Below are 12,854 nucleotides of genomic sequence, written 5' to 3'. Positions count from 1 at the left end.
CATTTGAGCCACATTCTTTTTTTCTTATTTTTACAAATGTATTGCATTTTCTGTTTTGCCTACTGACAGTGATTAAAACCTATGTTTTACAAATTGAGCTGAAGACTTTGTGAAGACGATGGCTTGGATGGGGTAAGAGAACTTTTCTTGTCCACACAGAAAAGTTCACAAGAAAAAATTATGGGCTGAAACATTGCTCATTAAAGTGGACGCAATTACAACAAAACAACCTAAAAATAAACTAAACAACTGGAAATTGCAAGTGCACACAGCAGGAATAGTGGGGTCTGACAAAACTAAAGTGGTACTGTTTGGCCATGATGACCATGTATATATTTGGAGGAATAGGGGGCATGCTTGCAAACCTGGGAACCCCATACCAACTGTGTAATATAGGGGTGGAAGCATCACGTTGAGGGGCTGTTTGCTTCAGGAAGACCTGGTGCATTTCATAAACTAGATTACATCTGATAGTGAGGTGGCCTGCTAAACTGACTCAGTTCCACCGGTTCTGTCAGGAGGAATGGGCCAGAACTCCAGCTAACTATTGGCAGAAGATCCTGTATGAAATCCCAAAATGTTTGACCCCAATTATGCTTTTCAAAGGAGTTGCTACAAAAAACTAAAGGGCTGTATGTAAATTTCTGACCTTGAAGACATTAAAAAATAAATCTCTAAACTTATTCTTTCTCTCGTTATTGTGGCATTTAGCAAATAGAAATAAATCTGGTAATTTCAGCTGACCTAAAACAAAAGAAAGTGTATTTAAACTTTTGGTGTCACCTATAAGTGCATTGCTTGCAGGTATAACCATGTTCATATTATGTAAGTTTTATTTCCATTTATTCTTTCTCACACACCTGAGGTGTAATTATTGTAGATAAACAGAATTATAAATACCAAAACCCTCAAAGGACAAACATCATTCTGAGATAATATAATCTTCCGATAAATCTTATCATAAATTTATGATTTTTATGGATGTTGACATAGTTGTTCTTGGGAATCAGGCAAGTGATTGAAAGAATCACTCTACTAGTTCCTTGATCGAAGCTGACAATAAGAACAGTGAAACTGATAAGCCAACTGTGAGCAATTTAACAAAAATATTAGTTAAATATTAAACTGCAATATGAAAGCAGCAGTAAGTGTTTGGCCTTGCTGAGACAAGTTGGACCTGGCTTTTGGCTCGACTCCTGGACATAAACAAGTCGATAGCAGTTGGTTAAACAGACCGCAGGACAATAAGATGTTCAACAAACTGATATGAAAGTAGTTCTCCGTACTCTGAAATGAGAACAGTTTACGGGAATGGCTTGCTTGAAGGGCTGAAATTGTGCAATAAAAAAAAACAACTAAACATTACTCAGCTGACTCCTTGGTGTACATCAACTATAAAACAATGAAGGCTCTCTGTCAATGTTAGATTTAATGGTCAGGTGGACATATTGCTTAAAGTTGTGGGAGTTCAGAGCAAAAATAATTATTTCAATGGTCCAGCCGAAGCTGAAATCTAAATCAAATTGAGAATCAATAGTGAGAGCTGAAGATTTATTAATAGACCCTTCCTATGTAATCTGAATGTAAGATAGTTTACAAATCAATCTGCAATGAAATGTAGCAAAAAAAGGTGCATAGCATTTGAATACTTTTGCAAGGCTCTAAAAATCTACAAACTTAAATTTTATTCAGTTAAGACTTCGGCCAGCAGAAGGCAGCATTTCACCAGCCTTTTGGGAAATTCACTCTGGCAAACATTTTGTGATCAGAGCACTATTTGAAGAAGTGATCCTACATCACATAGGTTTGGCCACCCGACTCAGAAGTTTGTATTTTAAAATAATCATTGCACACAGATAACACAATTCTTGTTTCAAAAAATAGAAATTACAAAAAGGACACTGTGGTCAAGTGACAAAAAGGGGTTTAAGTTTCATAAAATGGCATCTGGTTTAGAGCTTTGAAGCTCGCATGCTTTCCTCAACTTGAAACTTGTCGCCTCAAGAGGAGAGCAATGTCATCTGAGTGTTACAGGTGGTTTCAGAAAACAGAAACCAGAAAAGCATTTGTCTGCTGTGCTCCTGCGTCGGTCCAGGCCACTCTCACCGACCACAGCCTCAGTGGTTTTGTCGGCTCCACCTCTCCTCCATCCTGACAGGATGTATACATCGTCGTAGCTTTGATGCAACTTATTTGTTCCTGCTGCTTTGCTGCTTTAACGCTAACAACTCTGACATATACTTCAAAGTCAGGGTTATGTGAAGGGTTATGCTTTCACATAGCCCTAAAAGAGCAGTGAGAATCACTGGTACTGTTGATAGATAGTTGTACAAGCATAGTATGAGCTTCTTGAAACAGTTAAAAAACTTTCCTTTCTGTATCTGTGCTTTTAATTAAACTAACTCACCTTCTTCTCCCCATCAGGATCACACAGTAGGGAAATTGTTAGAGCCATTGGCTTGCAGAGAAATGCTGTGGGTTCAAATCCTGACCAGGGATCTTTCTCCAAGAAGTTTGGATAGCTGCCACTATGTAGAAAAAAAAAAACAGCCAAAGATTGATGGAGTTAATTTGACATTTTAGACTTGACTTTTTCCGAGAAATACTGATGTGGGTCTATACCTGTTGTCTCTGCAAAACTCAGGAAGTTTGGGTTTAGGTGAGAAAACTGTTTGCCTCTTAAGCTTTGTCTACACTTAGTCAAGAACTTTAGCAGATTTACCACAGCCTGTACAATCAAACCACAGAAGTCAAGAACAGAAGTTGGCCAAGAGTGTTGTTTCTTCACATCACATTTAACATCATTACACACACACACACACACACACACACACACACACACACACACACGCATACACAACCACACACACACACACACACAGCATATACTTATATATACTGCGTATAGAGAATCACTTTCACCATTTTCACCAACTAAGGGAGATCATTTGTGAAAAATTAGCACATTTTCCTAGTCCTCTATTTGTTTAGCAGTTGCACTAAGCTCTGCTAGTCAGAGGGATGTGTGAATTACTTTTTAGTGAAGGTTAGAGTTTGGAATAGATTCGTAATGATCAGGGCTAGGGGAAAATGTCTGGATTCCACATAAATGCAGTTACTCAAGTAAATGGAAGTCAATACAAAGTCCTCAGATGGATGAAAGTCCAAGGGGTGATGCCTGACAGGAGTTTCCATATTGTGGAGAAACAGGTTATTAGTTGTATGTGCCATCTGTTTGTGTCTGGGGTATTCCCTTTCTGAATGCACCTTTCTGGAAACCTTTGGCAAAGAACAACAGCATACTTGGCCATTGTTCCTATGCACTGTGACCAAGTCTACTCTGACCTTTTTATACTTTGCTTTCCTCCTTGGTAATCTCCGATGAAATCCACTTTGACTAACAGTGATGGATGCTGCCATCTGGCACTCATGTTCCCTGACTTTAGAGTTCTCCTCTCATTTCTTTGGAAATTGTTCTGGGCTCTTTAGTTACCATTTGAATCAGGCTTCTCTTTAATTTATCTTCAATTTTCCTCCTTCAGCCATAGAGGTTGGCCACAGTCCTCTGGACCTTAAACATCTCAGTTATATGGACAACTATTGACACAAGACATGCTTCTCTACAATGTTCTTCCTAATCTCTAGGATCAACTCTTTCCTTGGCTTCCTGTGGTCTGTGTTCAGTGTGGTCACCAAACAGCACAGTGACTACTTGTGCCCCATTAACTAGGCAGACTGTCCTATTTTCAAATTATTTTGAATTGATTCTAGAGGTATCCTCCCTTTTGTCCAGGCCTGCCATTAGTTTATTTTTTAAAATGAGTATATTTTCTTCACTGACCATTTTGAGCTTTTCAGTCATTAACTAATGGGCAGCAGCAATTTTGTTCACATGTATATATGTATAACTATATGTGCCTTACTAAGCATGACTCTGAAAACAAATACAGACACTTAAGCTTATTGCAATCATCTTTAGCCCAGCAGATCACACCTTTTAGTGTATAATGGTGTCCCTCCACTGCTGTGGTGAAGGTGGTATGACCTAAATAGCAGAAGTTTCCACTGACGGAAACTCAAACACAGGAAGCCCCACCTCAGCCCCCCAAAAGACTCCTGATTCACTTTTGATTTCACTGTCTATGCTTTGTACATAAAACCAAGTGATGAGGAATAATACTGAAGGTATGAAGCAGGGAGAAACATGGACACTTTTGATACATTGTCCAAATGCATGCTTCCATGTTTATTTCTGTTTTAGCATATCTGGTATTTCAACATGAACTACAACAACACAAGCTTGTTTAGAAAGCCACTGACAACTAATCTACACTGAATTCTAAAGTCAAAATGTCTATGTAAATCAGGGGTGTCAAACTCCAGTAATAAAATGAAATAAAATCAAAGCTTTTGATGAATACTATTCAGAAAAAGATAAACTGCTTCCCATTTGATAAGACTCAAATCTAAGAATTTTAGAGAGAATTCTTTAGAAGAAATTCGACATGACGAATTCTGACACTTGGTCTGTTGGAGAAGAGATTTGTAGAACCTGAGTTTCCGTATGACAGCAAATACGAGTTGTAAACAGTCACAGAAACGAAGGTCTTGCATTGAAAAGTTGATAAAAATGGACCAACATTTGTATGTAAACTGTGTCTGTGAATTATGTGTGCCAGAGCCAGACTAACTTTTCTATCTCTGAAAACTGAAATTAAAAAAAACTTTTTAAACCAACCACAAAGGTTAGTATTGGTCATTTGCTAAGTTATTCTTCCTGCTTTTGATATTTTTTTACTTTTAAGTTTTCAGATGCATTGCGACATTGACAAGAAGGCCCACCAGAAATAACATGTAAAATGTTTACTTTACACAAGCAAATTGGTACTGAGGTGAAAGTATGAGGTGAGCTAGATTTCAGAAACTGTCTATTCTGGTGGTGTTTTTTCACAACAGTCTCAAAGCCCCACTGTGTGTCTGTGGCTAACAGTCTAAAAATGGCCATTCAGCACGTTTTTCTTAAACGTGTATTCGGAATAGCACCAACAGGAAACCTAAGGGTGATTTTATTTTTATCACTGGACCAGTGGTTCTTAACCTTTTTGAGGTACTGAAGCCACCAGTTTCATATGAGCATTCACTGAACCCTTCTTTAGTGATAAATAAAATATGATTTTTTTCCCCCAAATTCAAAACAAGCTTTTTTTTACTGGTGCACAAAACGAGCTGTGCTCAAAGAACAAAACCAACACAGTACATGAACTCACAACAGATTATGGTAGCCTATCACTTTATTCTGGCCCCAAAAATATTTTGGCCCCATAAAAGAATTTCAGCCCCCCAAATATATATTTTTTAATTTTACTAATTAAAAATACATTTTTAAAGAATTTAAAATTTCTTAATAAAGTATTTTTTTTTTAAATTTGAAATTGAATTTGTTTTTAGTCATTTTGAATCCACAAAATACTTTTTTACTTTCCCCCGTCTCCATGCAGAAGTGTTCCTTTAGTTTATCCGGTGTGAGACTAGAGTTGTTCATCTTGGTGCTGCATATCATGCAGATGGGACTTTGACTCCCATCCCGTTCCGTGATGCATGTCTATCCATGTTGTACATATTCGTCCAGCCACTTTCTGTTTTTGCTCGACATGTTTAGTGCGGATTAAAATACTGAGAAAGAAACCGCACGAATACTGCGCGCGCTAAATTCCCCGCAGCACTGATTGGCCAAGACATGTCACGTGATCCTCTGCAGCAAGTGACGAACAAGCGGGGCGCGTCATCACGACTTTACACAAGTGTGTCTTTACCTCCGCGGCAGAGGATCCGTCCAATCCCTGAGACCGATTCACCGAACCCCTGGAGTCCAATAGAACCCAGGTTAAGAACCGCTGACTTAGAGCTTTAAAATGTGACACCGATGCCAACGGAAACTGAGAATGAACAACTGCATACAGCTGTTATCCTTTCGTACTTTCTTTGATGATTAAATGCTGTAAAATTATTAAGATAATGCAACAAACAACAAAATTATTTATTGGCAAATGTAGGTATAAATATATATATTTTTTACTTTTACCAACTTTTTATTTTGGATTAGAAATAATCTAGTGAATCTGGTAGAGAATCTACATTTTTCAGTGAGGATAAAGACAACTTTCAACATTTAAAGACTCAAAATTCACCAACAAAGAAAAATCTTTAAAATTCCCTTTGAAAACAAGCCAGAAAACCTGGTCAGCAATTGTGAAAAGGGAGAGGTTGCTGTAATGTCAAAAATGAATTTTCCATAGTTTTCTGTACAAGTAATATTCAACATGGCATTTGTAATCCATCCATCCATCTATTTCCTGATCACCCTTCTCCCTAACAGGGTTGGGAGTTGCTGATGTCAATCTCCAGCTGCGTTCTGGGCGAGAGGCGGAGTCACCCTGGACAGGTTGCCAGTCTGTCGCATGGCAACACAGAGACAACCAGGTCAAACAACCATGTACCCCCCCCCCCACCCCCCCCCCCCCCCCCCCCCCCCCCCCCACACACACACACAGTAACATCAGTATGTACTGACTGCCTGACCATCTAAAAATAATACCGAAGTTACGCCACAACATTTGGATGGATGTACTCACATGAATTCCAAAGCAGTGAGGCATATCTGCTATAATTATACTATCTATTGCTAAATTCCATCACTCATCCCAGAGTCTTCGTAGGTCAGAAAGTGTGGCGGAGAATAAATAACTAGAGGGAACCTCTGCCTCTTCACAGCTCAGTTTTAATTAATATTTCATTGAAATGTGACTCCAAATTATTTTAGCATGTCTGTGGCGTCCTCCGCTTTCCAGCTGCGCTCAGCCCACTTCTGCCCCTCATCCACCTTCACTCTCCCGGCTCATCAGGCACCCATCCTTCACCGACCTCCACCACCAGTCTACGGGTCCCTGGGGATGACATTCCTAATCAGCATCTGAAATGCTCATTCCAGCTCATCGCAACTCACAGCTTGATGTCCGGCTGGGGCCCGAGTGCCAAATAACTTTAATTTCTGGATGTCAATAAACCTTTTTAATCGCAGTCTGTCTCTCCAGATTGAAATACTTGTAGGAGTATTTTTACTTTTCTGTACTTTTTATTTTTACTTGAGTGATTTCATTATGATATATTTCTACTGGAGTAAAGTTTCTGTACCCACTAAATGAAAAATAAATATGTTATAGCCAAGTCACACAGTTTTCACACAAAAGTTTGTTGAAAGAAACTGATTTGGGAAAAAAATAAAAAAATTCTTGATTTTGTTATATTTTCTTAGTTATATGAATGATTGTCTTTTTGGTATATACCAAATTTTCAACATTTTATATTGTGGTCTGTCTGATTATGAAATTTTTAAATATAAAATGATTGATAATTTGATCACTTGCTTTGTACTTGAACAGCCTTTTTACCAAATACGTTTTTACTCTTACTTGAGTAATTTGGTGGGCTGCTATTTATTTTTCCTTGAGTAAAAATAACAGTAGTGGTTCTGGTTTTACTTGAGTACAATTGTTGCAAATTTACACTGAAAACACACAAACGGATTTATTTTTTGTTTCTTTTTTTCTCTTCCTACCTCAGCTGAAAGATAACGATCTGAAAAGACAATTTTCACACTGTTATCTGAAATTTCTGAATAATAATAATAATAAAAACATTTGGTGATTAAAGTATACCATGCTCCTTATATGCGGTGTTTGCTATCTTGTTGAGCTAAATCTTGTGAATGATAGTTGCTGGTCTGTTTGTGACAAAGATCAGGTTTTTTTTATATCTGCAAAAGTTCTGGTTTTGTACATTAAGCAGCAAAGGGGAGCTCTGATGTGTCTGACTGAAGCAGATTTTCTTTGCTTCAGTTCTTTGTGATTTTCGTCAGAAGGATTCTGTCAGGTTTTCAGCTTTGTTCTCTCCATGTTTGTCTTCTTTGAGACCTAAAGTGACACTATAGGTGGCTGTGATGATGAGATCATGTTCTCCTGGTAGCCAATCAGCACAGTCTTGTCTCTGTGGAGTTCAGTAAGCATCAAAGTGCTTTTCATTCAACACATCCATTTCAGCAGGATGACATCTTCAGGCTCAGTTTTCTGTCTCGTGGTCGTCCTCCTATGGAGAAAGGGTGAGTTGTTTTATGAAATCGGTCATTTTAATGTTCTAGTCTATCCTACTTCAAACATTTCTATCTTTTGAGAAATGCAATGTTGGTTGAGATTTTTTTCCTGTTTTGTGTTCAGTTGAGCTGAATGATTTGAGAAAATCATCTGTTCATCAAGAGAGGAGCTTTATGTCAGCTGAAGTTGGCAGCAGTGTGACTCTGCAATGTTCTTATGGATCTGATGTTGCAAGGTATTACTGGTACAAGCAATCTCTGGGACAGAAGCTCCAGATTATCTCTATCAGTTATAAATTTGATGAAAATAGCGATTTTCATGATGAGTTCAAGGACAACCCACGATTCACTGTGGAATCCAACAATGGGAAAAGTCAGTTAAGTATTTCTGACTTAAAACTATCAGACACAGGAACTTACTTTTGTGGAAGTGGCATTTCATTTGTGTTTGAGTTTGGGGAGGGTGTTACAGTCAGCGTGAAGAATCCGGTTCTGGAAAACACAACTTGGGTCTGTCAGTCGGAATCTGCAACCGTCCAGACGGGAAGCTCTGTGACTCTGAACTGTACAGTCCAAACTGGGAGCTGTGGTGGAGAACACAGTGTTTACTGGTTCAGATACTCTGGAGAATTTCATCAAGGACTCATTTACACCCACCAAGGAAACAGCAATCAGTGTGAGAAAAGTCCAAACACACAAACACACACCTGCATGTACGATCTGCCTATAAGGAACCTGAGTAAGTCTCATGCTGGGACTTATTACTGTGCTGTTGCTTTATGTGGACAAGTTCTGTTTGGAAACGGGACGAAGCTGGACTTGGAAAGTGAGTTATGTCATTTCAGAGACATTTATGTTTGCTAGTAGGAAATTTGCAGCTTTCTGTCTGTGTGGGTTTGTCTGTGTTTGCAGGTGAGACCGACTTTTTGTCCGTGGTTTATTTCTTAAGTGCAGCTTTGATTTTCACCGTCATCCTGAGTGTTTTACTGGCCTTCAAGCTGCACAAGATGCACAAAAGAAACAGCTGCCAAACTTCAGGTTATTTCTGTTAAAAACTATTTTCCCTATTCAAAATTTTGCTTTTGTTTTGTAACACTTACACCTTGTAGATCATCCAAAAATTCTAAAGTCTGACAAATTGTAATTTTATTTATTTAGAAAAATGCTCTCCAAACTAATCGAGTTAAGTCTGATATCTGGTTGTACCGTGCTGAGTGACAGCAACTGCTATCAGACATTTGCAACAACTGGCAGTGAGTTTTTAATAAAAAGTGAACGGGTTTGGACGGCATCTTTCTCTTAACAAGCGAAATTATAATTTAAAACTGGATTTGGTATTTATAAATTCAACACCTGATATCAAACTTTGATGATCTAAAATGTGTAAATGTGACAGAAGAAACTGCAAATAGGCAAATACATTCCACAGCAACTAAATATATATATATATTTTTATGTATTTTTTTAACTAAAGATGCCTTTTGTTTGTCACAGAGTCTAATGGAAGACTTTTATGTCAACCAGCAACAAGCACAGAGGTACCGCATCTCATCTCTTATATTTCACAAACTATTAATTGTCACATCGTGAAGTTTGAAAAGAAAAAACAAACAAACAAAAAAAACTAATTCCATGAGTGTTCTGTTACCAGGTACAGCATGATGCAGGCAACCTCCAATATGCTGCTATAAATGCAAACCGGCTCAGCAGATCAAGGAGACACAGGAAGAGCACAGAGACTGAGTGTATGTACTCAGCTGTATCACACTCTCCTAACGCTGCCTGGAGGACTGAAGCACAGCTCAGTGACTGTTTCAGGGTCAAAGACTGAAGAATATTTTGTGTTTTTTTTTTTTTAATTTCACAGAATAAACTTAATTAAATTATTAAACTTATTAAAATGGTTAAACTGTGTGTGTTTGATTCCTTAGATGCCAGTTTGTACAAGTGCGTACATCATGATAATTTGCTTAGTCACCAACTTTGAATTCAGGGTAATGTAAAGACGATATTTTTATGGAAGGAAAATTGAATTGTTTAGTATTTTCTTTTCTTCAAAGAATTCTTATAGATGACTGTTGGCAAGAAAGAGCTCCTGTAGAAACCTGTGTTGCAGCAAATTTAAAGAAGCCTCTGTCTGTAGACAGAGGCTCACTGGAGTTGTGTGTAGAGGATAATCAGCGTTGTTCATTATTCTTTTCATTTTATGAAGCATCATTTTTGTACAATCAGAACAAAACAGAGTTAGGCTTCTTTGTTCAGCTTTTTAAAATCTCTGCCAAACATGATGTTGATAAGTGGATCTGATATTTTTAAAGTAGCCATATCCTTTGCTCTTAAAGGGATTGCTACACTTTGTAGATACTGTTGTAGTAACAGTCAGACACAAACTCCAATATTAATGCCTTGTACTCATTTTCACAATTTTATGAATAATTAAATATTTCCAGCTCTGCTGTGTTTGTAGTTGCTAAGGCTAAGCAGGTCAGTGCAGCATTTGAAGGCTTATCTAGAGGAGGATGTCACTTTACAGCATCTCAGAACCAATGAACTGATATTTCTTAGCAGTGACTTTCTTCAAATTCTCATGAATGCCTGAAAGACACAGACAACCAGTGTAGCCATGTCACAGTCCTGAAAGTCACAGTTTTGTGTTTGGAGCCATTTTCTTTTCAAGGCTGAAATGCATCAATTCACACAGATTTTTGGGTCAACTCCCTTTACCGGCACCAATGTTAGCCCTGCACAGGATGTAGATGTGGTTACACTCCTTCAGAGGTGCCCTAAATACAATGAGTCAGTGGAAGCATGCATCAGTCTTTTCTGCCAGTGAAATAATAGCAAAAAGCAATCCTAAATTATTTACTGAAATTGTTTATGTACTTAGAGCCACTAAAACATAAGAAAACATACAAAGTTAAATTTTATTATATAACTTAAGATTATTTGTCCTTCTGTCATCACATCACTACAAAGTGATGTGATGACTTTGTAGTGATGTGATTCGGTCGCAGCAAAGTAAACCAACAAAAAATATTCCAGCAAGTCATCGTGCTAACCCTTAGAAGTACAGAAGCTTACACCAAAGTTAGCTTGTTTCCTTAGCAGGACATGTTGTGTCACTGGATGCTCGTCAGTCCTGTACAGTTATGTCTCATAAAAGTGGAGAAAAGTTCAGCCTTCAAACCGTTAATCAGACACAATGACTTCTGAATGTCTGGTCACATGTTTGCTTCTGGAACAAATGGGTGAGAATTGGATTTTATACATTTTGTGTCAATCCTTTATTAAATGGCTTCAGAGAATTTTGTTCAACAGAAATTTATTCTACTATTCTTTCAGTTCCACCTTCTGTTTTGACATTTCCTGCTCTTCATCTGAAGAGCAGCTTTCTGCTGGAGGTCAGGTGACCTCATGTTGTTCTATGAAGGCGATGAGTCAGCATGAATCTGCTGGTACAAACAAACTCTGGGACAGAATCCAAAACTCATCTCTAGTTTATTTGCATATAATCCAGGAAACATTTTCCATGGAGAATTCAAGAACAATTCCAGATTTACCCTGATTAGAAAAACAAACGAACAACAAACCAGCTAACCTTCTAACCTTAAGATGTCAGATTCAGCCACTTAGTACTGCACATTCACCTCCGGGCTAATTGTGAGCTTTTCAGAAGGTGCAACAGTCATTATTAAAGACTCAGGTTCTGACAGCCAACCTGCAGCCCTTCAGTCAGAACCTGAGAGCGTTCAGCCAGGAGAAGCCATGACTCTAAACTGCACAGTACAGACTGGAAGCTGTGGTGGAGGACGAGACTTTTACTGATTCAGGAAGTCTGAAGAATCCCACCCAGGACTCTTTTACACTCAAGGAGGCAAGAGAGATCGATAAGAGAGAAATCCCAACACACCAACACACACTTGTGTGTACAACCTGCCTCTTAAGGACCTGAATGTGTCTGATGCTGGGATCAACTGTTGTGTCATTAGTTCCTGTGGGCAGATTATGTTTGGAAACAGAGAAAGACTGACACTCACGAGTAAGTAGAAGTCTCAATGAGCTTCTGTTTAAGAAATGAAGACATGTTTCTGAATTTTCATAGTGTACAGAATGAAAAATAAACACAAGTAACAGGTAATTTTTTTCTTTTCATGTTCAGCCTTTTTCTCTGTCTTCAAACACAGAGCTGATAAAATGTGTGTTAATCTCAGGTGAAACCGAGTTCAGTGAAATCTCTCAGCCTGTTTCTGTTCAGACACTGAAGCTCAGAGAGTTGGCCGCCATCGAATGCAGCATGCAGAGTGCAGCTGTGAAAAGAATGTGGTACAAAGTGACGGCAGGAGGAAAACTGCAGCCGATCGCAACAGTTGACAATCGCAACAATCGGAGTTGCTGATGAATCTCAAAATCGTTTCTCAGTTGAATTTGACAGCATCAGCAGTCGCCTGAGGATATAAGCAACTTCATGGGACAATGTTGATGATATTGTCCCATAATGATATCATGGGACGATATCTCATATCAGAACATACTTCTGTGGGGAGATGCACCGGGATAAGGTTCAGTTTGGATCAGGAACATTTCTGTTTCTTAAAGGAACTAATATCTTTGAGAGTTAATTTCTAATTAAGCCGATGTTGTGCTAGTCATGACATTTAATCTAATCTGTTTTCCAAGGCTTGACGTTCAGCAGCGACTCTGTGACCCA

The 12,854-nt window shown here is 38.4% G+C and overlaps 1 protein-coding gene and 1 pseudogene across 1 annotated transcript; both read left to right on the top strand.

The window, feature by feature from the left end:
* The first annotated feature begins 8,066 nt into the window (after positions 1 to 8,066).
* LOC129378359 (uncharacterized) lies at positions 8,067 to 10,055 on the top strand. The gene is made up of 5 exons (XM_055058682.1): positions 8,067 to 8,155; positions 8,271 to 8,972; positions 9,059 to 9,184; positions 9,641 to 9,684; positions 9,798 to 10,055. Exons 1-5 carry the CDS (start codon positions 8,101 to 8,103, stop codon positions 9,975 to 9,977), a joined length of 1,107 nt encoding a protein of 368 aa, XP_054914657.1. The 5' UTR covers positions 8,067 to 8,100; the 3' UTR covers positions 9,978 to 10,055.
* A 1,505-nt stretch (positions 10,056 to 11,560) lies between these two features.
* LOC129378306 (uncharacterized) lies at positions 11,561 to 12,542 on the top strand (annotated as a pseudogene).
* Positions 12,543 to 12,854: the final 312 nt, after the last annotated feature.

Source organism: Poeciliopsis prolifica, unplaced genomic scaffold (genome assembly GCF_027474105.1).
Source record: "Poeciliopsis prolifica strain line A6 unplaced genomic scaffold, Auburn_PproV2 SCAFFOLD051, whole genome shotgun sequence".
In the NCBI taxonomy this organism is placed as follows: domain Eukaryota; kingdom Metazoa; phylum Chordata; class Actinopteri; order Cyprinodontiformes; family Poeciliidae; genus Poeciliopsis; species Poeciliopsis prolifica.
Note: the sequence above shows the minus strand (reverse complement) of the source record. Positions and strands in the feature narration are given on the sequence as shown.

Coding starts and splice junctions, on each gene's coding strand:
- LOC129378359 (XM_055058682.1), top strand. CDS start 8,101: ATGACATCTTCAGGCTCAGTTTTCTGTCTCGTGGTCGTCCTCCTATGG. Junction 9,185..9,640: donor AAACAGCTGCCAAACTTCAG/GTTATTTCTGTT, acceptor TGTTTGTCACAG/AGTCTAATGGAAGACTTTTA. Junction 9,685..9,797: donor AACCAGCAACAAGCACAGAG/GTACCGCATCTC, acceptor TTCTGTTACCAG/GTACAGCATGATGCAGGCAA.